Below are 22,832 nucleotides of genomic sequence, written 5' to 3'. Positions count from 1 at the left end.
GGGCCTCGGGAGCCCACACCTGTGACTGAAGTCACCAGCCCAGCAGACAGTGAAACAGGAACCAGTGACACCAACAAGCTCAGGACTTGACCACTGCAGTGTATTTCTGAGCACTTCTGGACACACCGTTTCCAGCAGCAGACTGATAAGGTTTTGATGCAAACTGGCCCTGCAGCACGGGCAGCTGGAAATCAGCGTTCCTGACAGAGGTGACTGCCAGCGGTGCTGCGGGCGGGGCCGTGCTGGCCAGGGGGAGGTGGGGGTCACGCAGCTCCTCTTCTCGCTCGGGACCCTTGTGGCCCGTCCCCCACTGGCTGTCTTCAGGAGTCCTGCGGCCAGGCTCCCGGGGCTCAGAGCTCGTTGTGGCGCGCTCTGGAGACCCGGCTGGACAGGTCCTGCAGGTGCTTCTTCACCTGCGGAGAAAACACAGGCAAAGCAGTCAGGAGACCCGCTCACCCCGGCCCGAGACGCTGGCCCGGCAGTGAACTCCCGAGCCTGGTTAGCTCACTCTCCCACCCCCTGCCCCCCGGACCCCGTCGTGACTAAATCTCAGAAGCAGCTCACGAACTAGGAACAGCCTCCGAGGAACACTGGACGCAGGCGGAGGAGGCCTTCCCGCCCCCACGCCCTCCTCCCACCCGGACTCTGCGGACTGGGGCTCCGGGTCCCTCCCGACGAGTCTGGCTGAGGGCGCCTTGATTCTGCACTCCTTTCCGAAGGATCGGCTCTCAGTTTCGTTGATCTTTTCTTTTTTTTTCAGTCTTGGTTTCATTTATTTCTGCTCTGATCTTTACGATTTCTTTCCTTCTACTAACTTTGGGTTTGTCTGCCTTTCTCTCGCTGATTCCTTTAAGTGAAAGGTTAGACTGTTTATTCAAGACGTGCATCTCCTGAGGCGGGCCCGCATCACGACAGACTCCCTTCTCTGAGCTGCTTCTGCTGCGTCCCTGGATTTGGGCAAGTGCTCTTGTTTTTGGTCTCCAGGACTTTTTGACTTTTCATCTCTCTGGCGATCCGTTGATTGTTTGGTAGTGAACTGTTTAGCCTCCACACGTCTGTTTTTTTCCTTGAAGTATTTCCAGCCTCAGTGTTACGACTGGAAAAGACACTTGACATGACTTCAGTTTTCCTAAATTTACCAAGGCTTGCTCTGTGGCCTAGCAGGGGACCTCTCCCGGCGAACGTTCCGTGCTCTTGAATGTGCATTCTGCTTTTGGATGGGATGTCCCATGAACATCTAGAACGCTCATCTGGTCAATGTGCCTCGGGGGCTTCCTGCCTGGGGGTCTGTCCGTCCCTGTAAGTGGGGGGCTGGGGTCCCGCACTGTTCTCGGGTCACTGCCTCCTTCTACGCGCGTTTACTTGCTCCCAGGTTGGGTGTGCTCACGCTGACAGCTGCTCCATTTCTTCCTGGGTTGATCCCGGCAGGCAATGCCCACCCTTGCCTCTTGTTAGTCTTTGTTTGAAGTCGGTTTTGTCTGGTGCGAGTACCGCTGCCCTGGCTGACCTCCAGTTGCGCGGGACACCTTTCCCCACGCTGTGCCGAGTCTCCACGTCTGCAGCGAGTCTCCTGCAGGCGGCAGGCGCGTGGCCTTGTTGCTGCGGTCGCTCAGCCGGTCTGCGTCCTCGGCTGCGGCCCTCAGTCCGCGTACGTCCGGTTACTGACAGGTGCGCACCTACTGCCGTTCTGTTAGTTGTTTCCTGGTGGGTTTGTAGCTCGTTTTGTTCTTGGCTCTCTTCCCTTGTGCTCTGGTGACCGTCTTCCCTGTTATGAATTCCTGCTCTTTTTTCGTGTGTCGGGCACTGTTGACAATCCCATCAAAAGTGATGTTTCCATCGTGCCTCGTGCTTCTCTGCTTCCTTCTGTCTCTCGGGGGCTCTTTGAGGGCTCTGATGATCAGGGCGGCAGCAGAAGGCACCATCCTCAATCTGGGTCTGTTTTGAATGGTTAGTTTCACTGGAATCCTCAGACCCTTTCAATCACCAATTGCCTTGGTGATGTCATCACACAGTCTGTTTTGGAGGCAGATCCGGGGGGACCGATCTTGGCGGCCAAGGTGGATGTGGCACCGCCTTCCCCACCGGTGCACCTCAGGTACACGATTTTGCGCTCACTGGGGTTGAACTTAGGCGGCACGGTGGAGGGGGCTGGTGTCAGACGAACCCGGATCTGGGACGACCAAAGGAAGCTGCACCTTGGCCTCCTCCAAGCCAAAAGCCAAGCGCCTGCCACCGCTGGCTTTCAGCGCTCCTCCTAGTTGGTAGGTAGGTGAACGCTCTCCTGCCGTCACCGAGCACCTGCCTCCCCAGTGAGGTTTTTCCTTTCGTGATTCTCGTTATTTTCAGTTGTGGTGTTCTCTTTTCCACGTGCACAGACAGCTCCCTCTATCGTGTCCTGGGAGGCCAGAAGCTCTTCCTGTCCCTCTGCTTCCCTGCGACAGCCCGCCCGTCCCCGGCACGCCCACGGGGGCCTCGCCGGGGCAGCGTTCGTGGTCGTAGGCAGCTTCCTTTCATCGCTCTGACCACCCCCGCCCCCCGCCCCAGCCTGCAGAGCTCTCTGCTGAGAAGTAGCCGACAGCCTCACGGGGACTCCCTCGTATGTAACGCGCTCCCTTTCTCTTGCTGTTTGTAGGATTCTGTGTCTCTGACTCCTGCCCCTGTAGCTGCAGCGCGCCCTGCATGGGCCGCTGTGGGTTCGTCGTGCGGGGCTCTGCGCTGCCCGGGCCTGGGTCTGTTTTCAACTCTTACTTCTTTGGGTAAATCGCTCCTCTTGTCGTCCTTCTGGGACCCTTACACCTTGAAGGTTAGTGGCCTGACGCTGCCCCAGGTCCCTCAAACTGTCCTCACGAGCAGTCTCCCTTTTCTGTTCAGCCTGAGTGAGCGCCACGCCTCGCTTCCGCTCCTGTGCCCCCTAGCGCACTGCTGACTCCTTGCAGCATGTCCTGCAGTTCAGGTATTGTGTCCTGCTGCTGCTGGTGTCCGCATGCATCTTCCAGCCGGTGGACTCCTCACTGACCGCCCACCCCTGCCCTGAGCTCACTGAGCATCGCTGTGACGCCAGCTCGACCTCCACAGCAGGCAGACTGCCCACCCCGCCTCTGCTGCGTCCTTCTGGGGTTTTATCTCGTTTGTTTGGAACACGTTCCTCTGTCTCCAGTGCCTAGTTCTGTGTTTATTTCTGTGCACGAGCCAGGTCGGCTGTTTCCCGATCTCGGGGAAGTGGTCTTAACGTAGCAGGCATCCCTCAGGGCCCAGCAGCATGGTCCCGTCCAGTCACCAGAGCTTGCACTCTGGGGATGTCCCCTACACGGGCTGCGGGGGCCCTTCCGCCGTGGTGGGCTGACTACCGTGCCTGTGTCATTCCAAAAGCAGCAAAAGACACCGACTTGTCTGCGGCTCCTCCCGCTTCTGTCCTGGTCACACGATGGCAGGAGGCCCAGGGCTCCGCTCTGCCTGAGGCCTTCCCCGAGCCCTCCTGGAGCCCTGCTGGCCGCACCCAGGAGCACAGGCCGGGCGGGAAGCCGGGGTGCTCTCAGCCAGAGCCTCCCCGGGGCTGCTCCCCGCCACCTCACTCCTCATGGAGCGCCAGTCCCTCACACACACTTTTCTAATTGGAGTCTAGTCGGTTTACAATGTTGTTTCTGCTGCACGGCAGTGAGTCAGTTATACACATACACGTTCCTGTTCAGTACAGGCCGTCATGAGGAGTTCCCCGTGCTGTACTGCAGGACTTCGCTGTCTGTTTTACATAGAGACGCTTGTATCTGCTAATCCCAAATCCTAATTCATTCCTCCTCATTCTTTCCTCTCTGGTAACTGTAAGTTTGTTTCCTATGTGAGTCTATCTCTGTTTTGTAAATAAGTTCGTTTGTGTCCTTTTTAAAAATTAGATTCTGCATGTAAGTGATACCATATGGTGCTTTTCTTTCTCTTTCTGGCTTAGCTCACTTAGTATGATAATCTCAGGTCCATCCATGCTGCTGCAAATGGCGTTACTTTATTTTTTTGTGGCTGAGTAGTACTCCATCGTATAAATGTACCAGAGCTTCTTCATCCAGCCCTCTGCTAATGGACACTTCGTGCTTCCACGCCGACTATCGTGAGCAGTGCTGCTGTGAACAGTGGGATGCGCGTGTCTTGTCGCATTAGAGGTCCCTCCAGATATGTGCCCAGGAGTGGGACGTATGGGTCATGTGCTAAGTCTATTCCTAGTCTTTTGAGGAATCTCCACACTGTTTTCCATAGTGGCTGCACCAAACTGCATTCCCACCAGCAGTGCAGGAGGCTCCCTTCTCTCCACAGCCTCTCCAGCATTTATCGCTTGTGGCCTTTCTCATGATGGCCACTCTGCCTGGTGTGAGGTGACACCTCATGTAGTTCTGATATGCGTTTCTCTGATGATTAGCGATCCGGGCATTTTTTCACGTACTCCACTGGCTGTGTGCATGTCTTCACGGGAGAACTGCTTCTTCAGGCCCTCTGCCCGTTCTTGGACTGGGCTGCTTTCTGTTACTGAGTCGTATGAGCTGTTTGTATATTCTGGAGATTAATCCCTTGTCAGTCACATATTTACAAACATTTTCTCCCATTCTGTAGGTCGTCTCGTCTTGTCTTTTTTTACGGTGTCCTTGGTTCTGCAAAAGCTTGTAAATTCAGCTCAGGCCCCACTTGCTTAGTTTCGCTTTCCCGCCTGCCGCCCGGGCAGCCCGGCTGGGGCTCGCGTCAGGGACGCTCTGCCCGCGCGCTCTTCTGGGAGGGTTCTGGCGTCTTGTCTCACGTGGAAGACTCAGCCACCTGAGCTTCTCACACGCACTTCTTGACCGACGTGCCCTCGCCCTTGGTCAGGGAAGCCAGCGCACCCGCCCACCCGCACCCTTGCCTGTCACAGCGATTTCCCCTGCAGATTCTTGTATCGTGGTGTCAGTTTAAGATTGCGTGTCTCAACACGGGTTACCTGGCTTCTCTCCACTCCCCTCTGCCAAGTGCAGGAGCAGATCCACACACCCGTCCTTCTTGCTACTTCTACCTTCTTTTGTTTAAAAGTTCGATTTAGTCTTGAGTGAGAAGTGCGCCCCTGTAGTGCAGCCCAGCCCCTGCTTTCAGAGCTCCCTGTGCACGTGCAGCAGCGTCCCGTGCTGGTACCAGAGTGTCCACACTGCCTGCTGCCTCCTGTCCTCACTGAATCTCAACCAGAGGCCCATCTGCAGATGGGCCCCCTCACGCCTTAATGCCTGGAACGTGCCCCGATTTGTGGGTTCACCATGAATGACTGTGGTAGGGTGGGCAGTGGCTATTTCCCACAGCCCTGCCAGGTCAGGTGCCCCCCACCTCCCCTGTGAGGGGTGTTCCAGTCGAACTGTCCTACACCTCTGTGCATTGCCTGGGGTGCCAACATCACCCCACAGTGGAGCTGACGCCCCCATCTGGGGTAGCCATGAGCCCTGCTGAGCCATACACGAGGAGTGACCCCGCTTGGGCCAACTGTTGCTGCCCTGAGATGGTCCCTGCTTCCTATGGAACCAGGTGTGATGTCCACGAGCCCTAGACCGAGTTCTTGGGAAACCACTGCCACCTGCGTGCCCGACGGAGGCTCCAAAGGCACCTCAGGCAGCTGGCAGGAATTAAGGACACTCAGAACCAGGGCCTGGCTGCACATTCCAGGGCCAGGATACCAGTTGTGTGGCTGGAAGAGCCCGGCTCCAGGCCAGCCTGCCCCCACTGCCCACACCTCTTGCCCGGTCACCCAGCTGAGAGCACAAGTGCAGACAGGTGTCCTGGCCCTGAACACGCCCAGAGATGGCTGGGGGTGGGGGGTGGGGAGCCCCTGTTCCCCAGCCCCCCAGAGTGATGGCCTAGCCCCAACCCCCTTCAGGGCTGTGCAGCCCCCTTGTGGAAGCAGGTGTGTGGCTGTATGCCTGAAGCCCCCACCAAGATCCACGACGCTGGGACGATCGCCTTCCGTCTGCAGAAGGGAACCAAGGCTCAGGGAGGGGTGGCCAGGCACACACATGGGGTCAGGGGGCTAGGGGCCGGCAGCCTGGCGAGGATGTAACCGTGGCAGGCCCGCCCCCCGGGAGGCCGGCCGGCGCGCACGCACCTTGTAGCCCAGCTGCTTGGTCTTCTCCTCCAGCAGGGCGTACCTCTCCTTGTTCTGGCTGATGTGCTCCGGGTCACCGAAGCTCTCCACGTGCTTCAGCTTCTGATGGGAAATTTCCAGCTGCTTCTGATAGTGGTTGTGCTTTTCAATCTTGGCTTCAAAGTGCTTAAGTTCTTCCTAGAATAACAATGAAACAACTGAATGTCCCCCGACACGCTCGAACTCCCATTTCAGGGTCCCTGATCAAATCTGACGTCTGTTTCAGAAGAGCACCGAGGGCAGACTGCACGCTTGGTCCCACTGGGGAACAGGGCTCAGCACAGGACAGCAGCAGCCCCCCACACCATCCCAGCTCACTGTGCGGCCCGCCGGGGACAGCTCCGGGTGCCGAGTGGGGGCAGCGGGCTCTGCTGCCCCGGCCGCCACGCGCTCGTGGAGCAGCTCGCGTGGGAACCACGAGCGCGCTTCCCTGTCAGAGACCCAGCCCGGACCTGACAGCTCCCTCCCGCCCCCAACGACCTCTGACCCCACACCTCTGTGAACGGCACCTGCCAGGCATCTGGTTCTCTCTGGCCTGGACCCTGTGTCCAGCCTGAAATGTGGGCTTGAGCTTTACCCACCCCTCTGCGCACTGCCCCTCCTCCCTTCCACCCTACAGCCTCCTGTCCCGTCAGGAGCAGAAGGGACAAAATGACTGCCCTCCTGCCCGCCCCGCGCTCCTGGGTGACACATCCCACCTCCAATCCCACTGCAGCCTTGAGGTGGGCTGTCACTGCCCCGGGCCTCAGTGTGGGGCTCCGTGTTCTGCCCAGGCCCGCGAGCCCACAGTGTGGGCCCTCTGAATGGCCTGAACTCTGTGAGGGCTCAGGATGGATGCCCACTTGGGACCTTCCCCGGACACACGTTGGCTGACCTAACGTGTCTCACCGAGCTGACACTCTCCTCAGGTCCCTCCGTGCTCCCAGCGGCCACACAGGGCAGCTCCCTCCCACCCTCCCGCCAAATCCCTGGCAACCACGGGCACACCACTCCCGAGACCCCTGCTGGGCCTCCAGGGCCCCCCACCCTCCCCTAAGACCGCCCCCCTCCCTGCCCCAGGCACCTCCAGGCCCACACCAGGTGCCTCCTGAACAACTCAAGGGGCTTCAACTCCACAGGCCCCATGCGGAGCCCACTCCCCACCCCAGCAGCCCCGCGCCCGCACCCCCCTGATCCCCGACCCGCTGGCCTATGCTGCCTCTGTCACAACAGGACCCACAGGAAGGCGATGCCCAGGTACCCCCAGACCCTTCCTTCCTCCAGGCCCAGCCCCGGGGCCCCCTGCAGGGTCCTAACGGCTCCTCTTCCAAATCCTTGTCCACCTGCTTGTTCCATAAAATCCTGCACCCCACACTGTCCACTCAGTGGAGGCCAGCTTTGTCTCACATGGGCTGCCAACCAGGACAGTGGAGGGACGCAGGGGTCAAGAGGAAAGCCCCTGGGAAAACACTGATCTGCGAGGACTGAGGAAGAAAACCTCCACCACGTCCCCAGAAAGTTCACCAGGAGAGGCTGCCAAATACTGTCACTGAGACGCCATCGCCTGGCGCCTCCTTACCCGGAAGGACTCCAGCTCCTTCTCGGAGAAGTTGGCTGCCCTGGCCAGGTCCCAGAGGTCCATCACCCGTGGCTCCTCGAACTCTGCAGAACACAGGCAGGTCAGTGACATGCACGGCACCGGGGACGCCCAGGGCCACACGCGCCCGAGTGCACAGAGCATGTGTGTCTAAGCGTACATGTGCGTGACTGTGTGTGCGCACACAGTGTTGGTGTGCAGGTGTGTATTTGGTTTCTTCTGGAAGCAGACCGGGTACTCCCCACATGCATTCAGTCTGCAGTGTACGGGACCCAGCGGAATGGGGCCTCGGTGATGCCCCCACCCGCCCCTCGGTCAATCCGCTGCGCCCCAGGGTGCAGGAGTCCCACAAGTGAGCAGGGGGAGCTGGGGGGTACGAGGGGGAAGGGGTTGTGGGAGTCAAGATTGTGGGTGCCCCCACCTGCAGTTCCAGGCTAAGGCTCAGGCCACTGCCCATCCCGCTAGCTCTGAAGTGAAGCAAACCAGATGGAAGGGACCCCTTACCCTCTGCCAGTGCTCACAAGCCGACGCGGTGAGGGTGCCGGCCTCTCACCCACCTTCTGGAGGAGGCTGGGCACAAGTGGCCCTGGCTGCCTGCCCAGCACTGATCTCACCAGCTGCTCCACCTCCTCCCTCGGGGGACCCCTTCCTGCTGCCCAGGGCCGCGGGGCATTGCTGGAAGGACTCAGACTAGCAGGAGAAACCGAGCAGCTGGCTGGACGCAGCCCTGGTAGGGGCAGGGTGGAGGTCAGAAGTGCCCCCTGCTTCTCTGCATGGCCGGGGCCTCGGAGTCGTTGCTCCACAGTAGCTCAGTGGCTTCCCAGAGCGGCCCTCGAGGTGGCCCCGTTCCCCCACCAGGTGCGCCTGTGGAGCAGGGGAGAGGGCACGTGGGGGACGGCTGCGAGCTCACCGGCCTGGGCGCCGTAGCCCTGGTGGCTGACTTTCCGCAGGCGCTCGAAGCCCTGGCTCACGTCCCGCAGCCTGTCCTTCAGCTCGGCGTGTCTGCTCCGCAGCACCTCCTCCTCGACGCGGGTCATGTCGGCAGCACTGACGACGTTTTCGTGAACTTCTGTGGGAACCGGAAGCAGGGCGCCCATGCATGAGAACCCGGGCCTGGGACGGCAGCATGGAGCCTCGTCTAGATCTCACAAAGCAGCGGCCAGCTCCATTCTGGAACATTCTGGAGCCAGGGCTGCCCACAGGAGGGCCCGGGGCCTCACACACCTTCTGTCCCGCTCAGGGTCTCCAGCAGGACATTGTACTCATGGACTTTGTCCTGGTAATGCTGGAACTCCCGCCACAGCCTGTCCAGATCTTTGCTGGAGAACTTCCCGGAGGTCTTCGCCTGAAAGCACAGTGGCCTTGGGTGAACACCCCGGTCGGCCATGCTCACCGTCCACATCCGGTGGGGGGAGAACCCCAGTTCTTGCCCCCAGTCAGTGTGGTCCAGACAGCATGTCCTGGACAGGAGCTGGTGGGCAAAGGAGAATGAAGTCTGAATCCCCACCTGGCTGGCACCCCCAACCAGGCGACCACGCCTTTCTTGAGTCATGGAACCTGCCCGTGGGATCAAACTAAATTACAGATGACCCTGCAACATGGGTTTGAACCGCGTGCATCCACGTGCTTGTGTGCGGATATTTTCAAAGAACAAGGCAGTGTGCATGCTCGGCAGGTGGCTGAACCCGCAGGTGCAGAACCGCAGACACAGAGGGCAGACTAAGTTACACTCAAATTTTCAACCGTGTGGAGGATCAGCACCACTAAGCCCCGTATGTTCAAGGGTCAACTGTCCAGGCACAAAGAGAAAAGAGCCGCTGGTTACACCACGAGCCCGTTTCTAACCACAGGTCATCCACACACCCCTAACACAGGAAGCTCTGACGGCCACACAGGAACCCCAGATGAGAGCAGCGAGTGTTCTGAACAGGAAAGACACGACCCCGGAGAAATGGGTACAGCCTCACAAAGAGAACACGTCCCAGTGGGACACCCCACACCGGGCCAGATGACAGGGCAGGGGTTAGCACAAGGGCGCGCATCCCTGGGGTGGCGGACGGTGCCCTTGGTACCTTGTGCCACAGCTTCTCCAGCCGAGGGTCCTCCAGGCTGTCGTCCTGGGCGTCGTGGCTGAGGAAGTTGCTGCTCACAGCCCGGGCGTCCTTCCTCCCGTCCAGACCGTACTTGGCCAGGATGACTAGGAGAGAGCGGGAGGCGGTCACTAGCAGCGGCGCCCCAGCCCGGGGGCCACAGGGCCCTGCTGACTTCGGCACTGGCCTCCACCCCCGGCTTTCCCGGCCACTTGGGACCTGGTGGAAGGAGCGTGAACAAATCTCGGGCTGCCGCTCTACTGACGCGTCCAGGTCTCGGGGACACCCCCAACACACACCAGCCCGGCCCCTCCACCCCGACCGCAGTGGAGCCTGTGCGGTTCGGCCGGGATGGGGCTGTCACCCACCGGACCATCTCTACAGACCAGCTTCCCGGTGTTCAAAACTGAAACTTGCAGCCTGCTTCTGTCAGGGGGCCAATCCAGTGAGCAAGAGGGCGGCAGTTCACTGAGTGGACGGGGCAGGGGCCGGGGCAGCTTTTCCACAACCCAAAACATATTTGTATTTGAAGGAAAACACTTTCTAAAGGTGAAACCCCCATGTCCGTGCTTTCAGTGCAAAGCCACCAGCAGCAGCCGGAAAGGACAGCAGCTCCGGCCTACTGGCCAGACGACGGGGTGGCGACGGGGTGTCATTTCTCAGGAACCCTCAGGACCCGGCGCCCACCCACAGCCTCTGCGTCTCAGACCCCGACGTCACCAGCACAGCGCGGGGCAGGGTTCCTGGGCCTACACTGGGACGGGGGTCCTGCCCGGGATGGTCCTGCCTTCCCAGTGCTTCCTCCCATGCCCCACCTGCCTCCTTAGCTGGGAGTGGGTCTGACCCAGCCCCCTGATCTGAAGGGACACAGGTCCTCCAGATAGCAGATACGAACCACTGTCCCCTCCACGGCCGCACCCTGGGCCTCTCCCAAGCTCCCCATCCTGTCTTCCCCAGGAACTGGGCACAGGGCTTCCCTTCCCCCTGCACCCCATCCCTGGGGTCCTCATCTAAGCAGTGGCCCCTGACCCTTGACCTCCAGCCCCTCCTCTGGACTTTACCCCAATAGGTGGTGGACGCAAGTAGCGCCTGCAGCCCACCTGTGCAGCCTCCACATCCAGCTCCTCGCCCTGGGGCCCCACGGCCCTGCCCGGCCTAATCTTGGCTTTTGGGGTTTCACTTCTCTGCCTACACTGCCTGCACCTCGGAACTCACTCTCCCGGATGCTTAGACCAATGGAATGAGCTGTGAAATGTGTATGTTCTTAGCGTCCAGTCTGTGCTTTCCCTAAACGTAAAAAAGCAGACCGTGGTCCTCGCCCTAAACTGCAGAAGCCCCCCCCACACTGAGTGATGGACGCTGCCTGGGGCAGGGCCTTCAGGGGAGATCACAAAATCCATCACACCCTGAGACTGAGACCAGCATCTTACCACGTGTAACTTATACACTAAAACTATCTGGAAAAAAGGCTACTGGATGTCCCGGCCCAGAGAGCTGGGGCCTGGCACTGCCTCCGAGGCCCATGCAGCGGTCATCCTGGGCCAGAGTCCCGGCCTTGCATCACTAGTGCAGAAAGGAGCCCCGGGCTTGGCAACCCCAACCCACCCGGAATGACCCCAGTGGCCCTGAGCCTGGCGGGGAGAAGCACTGGGCTGTCCAGGTCCTCGAGCCAGTGCCTGCAGCCAGCAGAAGGCAGAACCAGCAGGCAAGGCAAGGCACACGAGTCTTGGGGTGCACTCGGCAGCCCCAAGCCCAGCCTCCTGTTTCCAGGAAAGGTTGAACCCCTGGAGTGCACTCCATGGGGCGGCCCAGCCCAGGGTGTGAGGCTGCAGAGCAGAAAGGGCAGGACCCGTCTCCTCAGGACTCAACTGGGTGGGCTGAGTGTGCCGGCAAGACCTCGGTCGGGAATAGGCAGATCCTGCGGAGTTTGTCCCTCCAGTGTGGGGGCACACCAGGGCGAGCGCCGTCAGGGCCCAGGACAGGCCCGGTCACGCTCGGGTCCTGGTCTGGATGCTGTACTACTCAGCATCTGCCTTGAAAATGGCGTGGGGTGGGGGAGGGCACCGAGGGGATGGCAGACGGGGTCCTGTGGACCACATCAAGAAGACGGCCAGCCACTCGGTGAACAGTCCCGCAGAACGGACACTCAGACGGCCTGCCTCAGCACTCCAGCTCCTTCCAGGCTGGCTGAGGTCACCCAGGCGCCCACAAAGGAACCAACGTCACCCACAAGACCTGTGACAGGAACCTGGACACTGTCTGGGCTGGAAGCTGCTCCCAGGAGGACAGGGTCTGGCAGTGAGAGTCCAGGTGAAGGTGTCATTGGGAGGGAGCTGACCACTGGCTATCTCTCTGTGCCCCCTGTGCGCCTCCATCTCACAGCCCCAGGCCACCTGGAGTGCACAGGGAGCCTGAGACGGTGGGTGGACTCTGGGCCCGACTGCTCGCACCCCGTGTGGAGCGGCACCAGGCTTGGTTCGGCGAGGGCTCTGCTCTTCACCGGGTGGACTAGGGCCTGGGACACCCCTACTTTCTCTTCCACGTGACCGCAGGCACCTGGCCACCCCTGGCTGCCTCCCTGGACCAGGCAGCCCTGGGCTTTTGGCTGCTTGCGCGTTAACGCGGCCGGACACCCTCGCCCCGGCCCTCGCGCTCGCTGGCCGAGAGCCCTCAGAGGACAGCCCGGCGGCTGCGCCTGCTTATAGCCGAGGGCCGCTCTGCCGAGGACGGGCTCACGAGGAGGGGCTACCTCTCGTCCTGCCCACAAACCAGAGACAGAACGAGATGTGGGGCTGAGCTAGGAGCCCGCTTCCCTCGGTGAAACACAGAGAGGTACCGTTGAGACTGCGGATAAGCTTTGCCTCCTTCTCCCCATCTTCATCCAAGCCCTCAGCCTTCAGCTTCTTCCACTTGAATTCGTCCCGCTCTTGTATCTTCAGGTCGGCATGGAGCTCAGACAGTTTCACAGGAGTAAGGCCCAGCTGTGGGACAAGAACAGAGACTGTTTGAACACCTGCTGCGTGGTGACCAACGACATGGCCTGCAAGAAACGGGCCTCGGAGACCTCTGCCCACAGTGTGGAGACCACTGGCCTCTGTGTCCCGAGCCCGCTCTCTGGCCTCGCCAGACCCCAAGTCCCCAGGGAGCCCAAGCGTGTGGGCGCCAGTGGAAAGCTGGCTCCTGTAACGGGATGCTTCAGCTTCCCAGCCTGGACCCTGAGGACACCTCGGGGACACCTGGGGAAACGGGGTGGGGGGATGCGGGAGCACGAATGCAGGGCTTGGTCAGGAAACCAATACTTTTTCCTCGTATTACATAACTAGGATAAAAGACAGTGCAACGATCAGAGGGCAGATTGAATTTATGGAAAATGTCCGATTAAAACAAAAACCAAAAAACACAGCCATGGCTCCCTCGGGACACTGGCCGGGAAGCCCTTCCCCCGTGGAGCAGCTCCTGAGCCAGGAGCTGGCCGACCGAGGGACGTGGGGCTGCGCTGGCCACGGGCTGCGGGACTGAGAAGGGACCTCTAGCTCCTGACAGACCCTGTTCCAGGCTCAGCCACCTCACAGCTTCAGGGCTGGCACCACCTGTCAGTCAAAATGACATGGAAGGCTGTGCAAGTTCCATTAAACCTGCAGCTTTAAAAACCAATGAGCTAATGTGACAGGTGCCCACACCCCTGAGGGACTGGCGGAGTGACACAGGACACAAGACAGAATGCAGGGCCGTGAGTCGGGGCTCCCGTGGTAGACGGGACAGTGGGCAAGGGCGCCGGACTGGACTTCAGACAGCTTGGCTGTCCTGGGGGACTCGTCCACTCCGGGCTTGGCTGGACCAGTGTGCGTGTGAGCAGCAGGGCGGAGGACAGCCCCCCGGTGCTAGAGCCTTGGGAGAAAGGGCTCCAGGTGAGGGCGGGAAGGTGCGGCAAGGAAACTGACGCTACGCAAGGAGAGGGCCCCGGGAGGAGGCTGCGCGGCAGCCGGGCCCCCGGCCGCCCCGGGCGGCAGCCCCTGTGAACCGGACTGCGCGGGCTGAGCAACGTCAACGTGAGCCCCGAGCCCGGGAGGTCTGGTGCAGACACATCACCGCAGCTTCAGCCCTGCCGGCCTCACCTCTCGTCGACCCTGTGGGGAGCAGGGACACCTGCGTCCCGTCCCAGCCTCTGAAGCGCACCCTGGGCTCTAAACAAACTCCAGAGCCTTCAGACCAGGGAGCCTGACCCTGTGTGGCAGGACTCAGTGCTCCACTTACCTGCTGCCCGCGGGCCGTGCGGGGGCTTCCCCAGCCCCTCCACCCCACGGCAGTGCAGGGCGCTGGGGTCCAGTGAGGCCGCCAGAAACGCGCACTTCACTCCATCCCCGACGCGACTCCAGCTCTGACGGGGTGGGTGGTGCTGAGGGAAGGCTGGGGGACGCCGTCTGTCAGAACCACTGCTTTGTGTTCTCAAGGTTTAACGGCTGATGTCTAAAGCCACACCAAGTGTCCCTGCACCAGAACCGCTGGTCAGAATGCCCCTTCCTCGTGAGCCCCAGCTCAGGCCTGCCCGGCTGGGTGCGCTGGGCAAAGTAAGCCACGTCCTTCACAAAACTTGGGTTCCTCTTTGTAAAGCAGGCTTGCCAAGATCTGCGTGACCCAGGATGTGAACACCTCAGCGCTCTGTGACACCAGCACATCAGAGGCTCTGACAAGTCCTGCAGCAGAGGAAGCTAGCAGCTCCGTGAGCCCAGTGTCCTGAACCTGCTTGACCTCAGACCAGTCACCCTCTCCGAGGACTGGCATTCTCAGGAAACAGCCGAGGAACGGAGGGGCCAGGATGCCCAGTCGACCTGCATCACAGCTTGTCCTGGAGCTGGTCTCTCCCAAGTCCCCTCTGCGGCTTGAGGAGGGCCCAGCAGCCCCTCCTCCTCACAGCACCCCACCCAGGGTGCCCCCCGCCGCTCACAGCATCCGGCCCAGCCACGCTGGGCCTCCCTCACCCGGCCTCTCTCGGCCACACCAGCCCAGACAGGGCTCACACGTGACCAAGGCTGCTGAGTGAGCTGCTGCCCTGGGCGTGTGGGACCCGGGCTTGGAGGTGGCCAGGCAGCCTCGGTGGCATGGGCCACCGCGCCCCAGCGAGAGGACAGAGGAGGCTGCCGGGATAAGCCCCCCGGGGGAGGGCCCATTCCCAGTAAAGATGCTCCAGCGCTTCTCTGCCCCTTGACCGGGTCGAGGAGGGGAACCAGGGCTGCACCTGTGCTCTGTGGCCCCAAGGCTCTGGGCCACTGTCACCGCCTCGTGAAGCATCGTCATCCCGTGGAAGTGAGCACAGAACCCAGGCAGACCGAGAAGAGGCCCAGGCCCTGGCTCTGGCCTTTACTGCTGACGCTTGTCGGCTCAGGCCAGGCCGGGGGAGCAAACATGCTGCACATTCCACCTGTCTCCAGACCACTGTACCTGCTGGTCACAAGGCCCCAGCTCAGATGTCACTTCCCAGCACCTGACCCCATGGGCCCTGCAGGCTCTCCTGGGCGGCCGGAGCTCAGTCCTCACCCCCGAACACTGCCCCAGGACAAAGCGGCCCCTTATCAACCGCACAGGTTCGGGAGAACAGTGGTCACCAGGCTTTTCAGGTTAAAAGGGTCATGAGAACGAACCCTTGGGGACGGCCACTATGGTAGCCGAGAACCTTTGTAAAGGGTTCCCGCCCAAGGGGACGAGAACTGCCAGAGTCCCCAGTGTCCCTAATGGGCACCTGGCAGAACTTGGGCTCTCCCAGCTCTGCAGGGCCTTTCGGGAGATGCCAGAAAAACCTGGGGCCCACCCGCCACGAGCCTGGAACCTATCAGGGGAAGTCCCCCAGCACGAGCCAGAAGGCACAGGTGACAGCAGGGCCCGGGTTCTCCATCTCCTCTGCTGGCTCCCCTTGGGGCGGGCCCTTGCCTGCGGCCTTCTCCGGAGGCCTGTGCTCACTGCGGTCTCCCGTCCCCTCTTCTCCCCCAGCTTGCTTCCCGCAGTCCACACGACTGCACGCGGGTGCCCCAGGCTTCTTAATCGCCGCCCAGGGCAGGCCTACCTGGCCCCGCCTGCCCAGCCGGCTCCCCAGCTCTGGAGGTGACAGCCTCCTCTGACCTGCATTCCCAGAGGTGGGCCATGAGGCACAGGGAGGCGGGATGGTGGGAAAGGCAGAGGGAGGGGCCCGCTAGCAGGAAGAAGAGCGCTAAGGGCTTCACCCTTCGGTCCACGTTTACTGCATCTCCATTGGTGACAGGCTTATCCCCGTTTCTGACTCCGTGCACACAGATGCTGGCTGCTCTGTTACTAGGCTCCTACTGAGTGATGCTGTGCTGCCCAAAGGGAGGCCTGCAGCCCACCCAGGATGCCGAGGGCACGGGCGCTGAGGCCCAGGAGCTCAGTGTCACCACTAGGGGCCTGCTTGCAGCGGGAGGTGCAGCGGGGGAGGGTGGAGGGACAGGCTCCCGGCTCCGCTCTCTGTGGCCTGTGTGGCAGCACAACAGCCCAAGGTGGCCCTCTCTGCGGCTGTGGGGGAGGACCCGTGTCCTCCAACTGCCAGCAAGCTCCACCCCGGGGGGACAGATCTGGGGACCTCAGGCTGCTGGACAAACCACAGCCCGTGGTCCCCACTCACCCTGATTTTCCTGTCTGTCTGACTCCCCAGGGCTCTGAGGGAATCGAGGCGCTGACGCCAGGGCAGGGGCTCCACGGCTGGCAGACTCTGGTGCCCACCAGTGTGACTGTCACGCCCCCTGCGAGTCACTACCTCCCGGGTCTGAGACCCCGGCAGGTCTAAACCTCCCAACGCGTCACACAAAGACAGCTGCCCTCTGGTGCCAACCTTCCTGGGGAGCATGGAGGCCTGCAGGCCCGGGGCTGGAGACGCCCACGGGGGCAGCAGCGCCCCTGAGACACAGCCATGGGGTCCCGGCAAGGAGGCCACGTGCAAACACCTGGTGCCTGCTCTCCTGACTCCTCCAATCCCTTTAACTCTGAGCTAAACGGTCATTCCTCACACGAAGAAAACCAGTTAATAGAAACCAAACGCAAAGTAGACTCTGTCAAACATGAAAGAAAGTAACTCCTGACTCCACAACAGCAGCTGTGCAGGAAGCACGCGGCTCACAGAGACAGAGGCCCTCGGCCTGCGGGGTGGGCACGGGTCTACATCTCAGGCGCCCTCCTGCCAGGGGACCTCACCACCTTGGCACTCTCTCTTCTGTCTCTGAAACTTTCACAACCACCCTGCAGGCTGCTCGGACCAACCGAGGCCCAGGAAGGTCAGGAAGCTGGCCCAGAACACGTAGCTAAACGTCACTGGGCACTTTATGCCTTTTGATGCTACTGTGAATGTGACTGACTTCTCACTGTCCTTTTCAGACAGTTTGATGCTGGCGTACAGAGAGGCAACTGACGCTCGCATACTGACTCTGCTCCTCTAACTGTAGTGAACTTGTTGATTAATCCAAGTTATTCTGTGGAATCTTTAGGGCTTTCTGCATATAAGACCATGCCATCTGCAAACAGATAATTCTCTCTCTTCCTTTCTGATCTGGATGACTTTCACTTCTTCTTGCCTAGCTGTTCTGGCTAGAACTTCCAGGACTATGTTGAATGGAATCACCTGAGTTAAAAAAAATGGGTGCAAAGAACTTGAATATTTCTCCAAATATAACATGTAAATGGCCCACAGGTACATGAAAAGCTGCTCAACACCTCGAATTATCAGGGAAATGCAAATTCAACCACAAGGACACGTCACCTCACACGTGTTACGAAGGTTATTATAAACAACAGACAGAAGATGGCAATCGCTGGCGAGGGTAAGAAGGGAAGCCCTCACGCACTGTTGGCAGGAACGCAAATTGGCGCAGCCACTGTGGGAACAGCACAGAGGTTCCCCAGAAATTAAGAACAGCACTACTGCGCGAGCTGGCGACCCCACCCCGGGTCACTCTCCCAAGGAACTGGATTCGGGATCTTGAAGAAAGATCTGCGTCCCCCTGTTCACTGCAGTGCTACTAATGACAGCCACGACAGGGGAACAACCTGAACGTCCAGCGAGACACACGGATAAAGAAAACGTGCTGTAGACAGATAATGGAATATTACGCAGCCTCGAAAAGGAAGAAATCTTGCCATCTGTGGTAACACGAGTGAAGGTAAAAGACATCACGCCGAGAGAAATGAGTTGGACACGTCAGAGCAAACACTACGACGTGGTGCCGCTCACACGGGGAATCGAACCAACCAAGCTCGGGGACGCAGAGGTGAAGGTGGGTGCCGGGGTGCGGACAGGAGGGGCTGGTCAGAGGACGCAGTTCCAGTCACACGACACGAGTAAGTGCTGAGATGGAGTGCCAGTGCCGGGCCGAGTCCGCAGTACCGTCCACCACTGGTGGTTACCAAGCTGTGCATTTACACACTTGCTAAGAGAGTCGGTCACATGTCAGCTGCTCTTACCAGACCTGCAAATAATACACGAGGGGGCGGGAGGGCACCCTGGAGGCGACGGCTCTGCTTACAGCACAGATGATGGTGATGGTTCCACAAATATACACTTATCTCCAAATTCACACACAGGTACAGCCTTTTGGAGGTTCAGACCTCAATCAGACCTCAAAAAAAAGAGATAAACACCAAAACCAAAAAGTCACTGGGCACTGGTGTCCACCCAAGCCTCAGCCTCCAGCCATAGCTGTGCACTCTGAGCAGAGGCCTGGCGGTGGCCCAGCATTGACATGGGCCTGTCCCTGGGCGGCAAGACCCGAGAGCCACCTTATTTGCAGAGTGGCCCACATAGGTGAGGGAGCTCCAAGGACAGAACACAGCCCTTCCCGTTTCGGAGATGCTGTGGGGATGGGAGTGCCCCTCTGCAGTCTGCCCTGGGGCAGAGGATGGGGGCTGGGGCAACCACAGCCCTTCCCTTTTCGGAGATGCTGTGGGGATGGGAGTGCCCCTCCGCAGTCTGCCCTGGAGCAGAGGATGGGGGCTGGGGCAGATGACAGGGAAGGGAAACCGGCCGCAGGCTCTCCCCCTGGACCTCCCACCTTGGAGACTGGCTTCAGCGCTGAGGTCAGTGTAGGAACTGTGTCCTAAGCACTGGAGCGGCACCCCTGTGACACCACACACAGCCACCCTGGGAACAGAGACACCTACCAGACCACCCCCATGTGACGGTGGGTGCCGCCCACAGATGCACCCCTCCAGACATCTTCCCATGGCATCACCCAACCCTAGGGCTCCGCGAATAGCCCCCAGTCCCTCCCTGCTCAGGAGCCTTGCAACACGCTGGAAGATGACACAAGAGGCTAGGATCAAAGAGGAACTGCATGATTTCACAGGAGGTCAAGGTTTAAGATGCTGAGCTGTGATGAAGCAACACCAGGAGGTCCCTGGTCTGGTCTCATGGGAGGCGAAGCCCCCCAAACATGGCACCTGCGTATCAAGGGGGGATTTGCACCCCTCAGCCCAGAGAAGGTGGGCTGGACAGAGAGGGGAAGGCAAACGCCTTCACCAGCCTCTTTTCCGTCCCTGTGTCCTGTGACACTGTAACACACTAGCTACTAGACTAGGAGACCACTTCCTACTTAGGAAATAAACAAACAATGTTTTCAGAGCGCTAACTGCGAAAAGAACAAAATCAAAAGGTCCAGAACGCTGGTACAGGTGTGCTTTGCACCACCTTCCTCCTGCGCGACGGCTCTGCGCAGCAGGAGGGCGGACCCTGGGCCAGGAGCCACCTGAGAGCCAAGACCAGCCAGCCTGTATTCCAGGTCTGCCTGCCTGCACGAGGCTGTCTGGAAGTGGGGAGGGCCCCGGAAAATGCCACCAGGCACAAACCCCACCACAGAGGCCCTGCACATCTTGTTCAGCAGAAAAGACTTGCATGTGCCACTGCAGAATTTCAGGGCTGAGGGGAGCAGAAAGGGCATCCAGTCCAAGGACTGTCTGTCCAAGGCCGGGACAGGGCTGGGGTCTCAGGAGAACAGCCAGGCCCTCTCGGACAGATGTGACCTGAGAGTGACCCAGCTCAGAAGTGGACTGAGCATGGGGTGAGGGTGGGGGGTAACACAGGTGCAGCCCCACGGTGGGTGAGCAGCCAGGCGTGAGGAGGCTGCCCAGGCTGAGAGACATAAAGCCGCATCAGGGAAGACAAGGCAGGACTCACCAGGACAGCCCTGCAAGCAGGAGGGGGTGTGGTTCATGGGCACAAGAGTGCATTTCCCAGGCATGACCCGCAGTTCAGTAAACCGGTTCCTCCCAGGCCCTGTGCCCCGCCCTCACTCCTCTTCCTGGCTGCCAAATCCAGCAGTGCCCCAGCCCCTCAAGAGCCCCCTCCCCCAGTACATCTCCCTGCCTCTCCAGCCCACAGTGCGCTCTCTCACCTGTGCAGACTCCGCGCACACAAAGGGCCCCTCTGACAGCCAGCCGGCCCACCCCTGCAGGATCCTCAAGGACACTGGTCTGCGAACAGCACAGAACCCAGAAGCTCCTTTAAGGGCCTGTGGGCATCCATCCTGCCCCTTCACAGCCCTGCAGTCTCCTCCCACGCCCCTCCTGCAGACTTTGCCCCACCTCCACCTTTCTTCCCAGCCAGTTTCTCCTCTTTTCCAAAACTCAGTCTTACTTTGCAAACATCTAACTCTCCTAAAGGACTCAGGAATGCTTAAAACTGGAAGACTGGCTCGAATGGATCCCTTTATTTTAGAGCTGAAGACACTGCCGCCCCCAGGGCTGGGGGCAGTTTGCAAATACCCATTTCACTAAAAACAAGCCAAGCCTGACAAAGGAAGAGTTGTTATGTTAATGAGAAGGCCGCTGGTCCAGGTCACACACCAATTAGCAAGTTGTTGGCCTAATTCTGCCCTCAACGGCTAAGTGACCTTGGGGGCGCCCTTTGCCCTCTGGGCTTCCTTACCTTCAGCTCTGAAATGAGGAAGGTGGGATTTAGCTCAGGAGAGTCTTAAGTTTCCCGCGTTCCCGCCTGAGCCCACCTCCCCTCCCCTCCCCATCTCCCCCCACCCCGCCCAAACTAACACGCACTGGTCTGCTCCAAGGTTCTGTCCTTGGAAGAGTCTTAGGCATCACCTGGTCTCCTTTTTCCTCCACTCAGGGATATGTAATGTGCGAAACGGTGAAAACCTGCAAGACGAGAGACCTGAGATCTAGCCTGGGTCTGCCCCTCACTCACTAACAGTGGGCCTGCCTGCAGGGTGGGGTCCTGGCCTCAGCTGCAAAGAAGCGCAGTTCAAACTGACCGGGCAGCCTTTCTGCCCAGGCACCAGGGCCTCCCCGGTCTCCACCTGTCTCCCAGGGCCAGGTCCGTCCTCCTTGACGCACGTGGGTAAGGGTACCCCACACCTACAACTGCCGGCGGGCCTGAGGCTGTCAGAGGCTCGAGGTCCCTGCCCCGCGGAACCCCGAAGTTGGAGACCGGGTCCCGCGGATCCCAGGATTAGAAGAGACCCCGGCCCCGTGGACCCCCGGGCTGCGCGGTCCCCAGGATTAAAGGAAGCCCCTGCCCAGCGGACCCCCGAGGCAGAGGCGGCCCGACCCCGCTCACCCGCTGGGCCTTCTCCCACAGCTGGCTCAGCTTCTCCATGCGGAACTCCCCCCCGGGCTCGCGCTTCGACAGCGGCTGGGGCTCATTCTTCTCCCGCGAGTACTTGCCGCCATGGCCCGCCGCCGACCAGGGCCCGAGGAGCAGCAGCAGCAGCAGCAGCGGCGGCGGCAGCGGCGCCCTGAGCTGGCGCAGCCCCGCTCGGACTCTCCGCGACGCCATCTTCCACCCTCCGACGCCGAGACCCCGGTGGCTGCGGGCCGGAAAAGGCCCCGGCCCGGCCCGGCCCGCCCCCGCCCCGCCCCCGCCCCGCGCGCCGCCTCCTGGGAGTTGTAGTCCCTCCCCGCGCGGCTGGCCCAGGGGAGGCGGAGGGGGACTACAGAGCCCAGTAAGCCCTGCGGCGCCATGTGGGCGTCTCCTAGGCAACCACACTCGTCTCGTGCCGCCTGGCCCCGCTGCCGGCGGTCCTGCCAGGGCGGCTGCCGACGGCGCTGCGGTTTGTCCGAGGCTTGGCTGGAGAAGACCCAGATACCGAAATCGAATTGACTGGAGGCTCCTTTCCCCTCTACTCCGTAGAAAGAGTGAACAGTTCAGAAATCGGAAGGGTGTGTGGCTGATACCTTAGACTGTTTCTATGTCATGCGCATTGATTCTGAGTTTTCCTTGTATGGATGAAAAATGCTGCAGGCCATCCCCGCAAAGGATGCTGTGGCCATCAAGCCGTCAGCCACTGCAGCTGCCCTGATGGTGAGCTGGAGGGAGCTCAGGATGGACACAAACTGGCTGCCCGCTGCCAAGCCCTCAGCGTCTGCGGCCGTCGGCAACAACGTGCCCTGAGGGGACTAGCGTGAGCAGCACAGAACACTGGCCCTGGATAGCTAGGTGCACGTTAAAGGAATGATTTCAGTGAGCTTAGACTTTTGCACCTTCCCATACACAGAAAAGTGCTAAATCCACTAACTTGAGATATCTAGTTTTCTTTAATTAACAATAATCTTTTGATGTTCCCACTACCTGGTCTTTGCTGCAAAACCCTCTATATATCCTGGCTCCTCCCTTACCCCTTGGGAGCAGTCCTTCAGAGAGATCTGAAAGGCTGCCTTCCAGGCTTGACATCCTCACAAAGTCCGTGGAATAAAACACGGATCTCCACTTTTAGGTTGTGTGTTACTTTCAGTCAACACTTGTCATTGTGAACTCAGGCAGGTGGCCTCTGGTTGGCACCCCAGCATAAATGTCACTGCTGTCCGGAGTCTTGGCACCTCCTTCATGTGTCAGGAAGAATAGCGAGCAAGGCCCGGGAGTCCCAGGTGTCCTGGGCCTTCTCACTCCGTCCCCTCTGAAGCTTCTCCCCCCGTGACCCAGCTAGTGCCCGCACCCCAACACCCTCTTTGAATTGCGTCCCGAACTCTTATCTTCCCTGCACTTGTTCTGCATTGGAGATATTTGTGTAGCTGTTCCGGTTCTTCT

General features: G+C 60.2%; 1 protein-coding gene across 1 annotated transcript; it reads right to left on the bottom strand.

Moving 5' to 3' along the window:
* Positions 1-217: 217 nt before the first annotated feature.
* LRPAP1 (LDL receptor related protein associated protein 1) lies at positions 218-21,651 on the bottom strand. Its single transcript, XM_072946916.1, has 8 exons — positions 21,366-21,651; positions 12,639-12,783; positions 9,785-9,909; positions 8,937-9,057; positions 8,623-8,781; positions 7,695-7,777; positions 6,098-6,274; positions 218-413 (listed from the first exon to the last, which is right to left on the bottom strand). The coding sequence occupies exons 1-8, from the start codon at positions 21,582-21,584 to the stop codon at positions 351-353; spliced, it is 1,092 nt and encodes a 363-aa protein (XP_072803017.1). The 5' UTR covers positions 21,585-21,651; the 3' UTR covers positions 218-350.
* Positions 21,652-22,832: the final 1,181 nt, after the last annotated feature.

This window comes from Vicugna pacos, chromosome 2, assembly GCF_048564905.1.
Source record: "Vicugna pacos chromosome 2, VicPac4, whole genome shotgun sequence".
NCBI classification, from domain to species: Eukaryota; Metazoa; Chordata; class Mammalia; order Artiodactyla; family Camelidae; genus Vicugna; species Vicugna pacos.
Note: the sequence above shows the minus strand (reverse complement) of the source record. Positions and strands in the feature narration are given on the sequence as shown.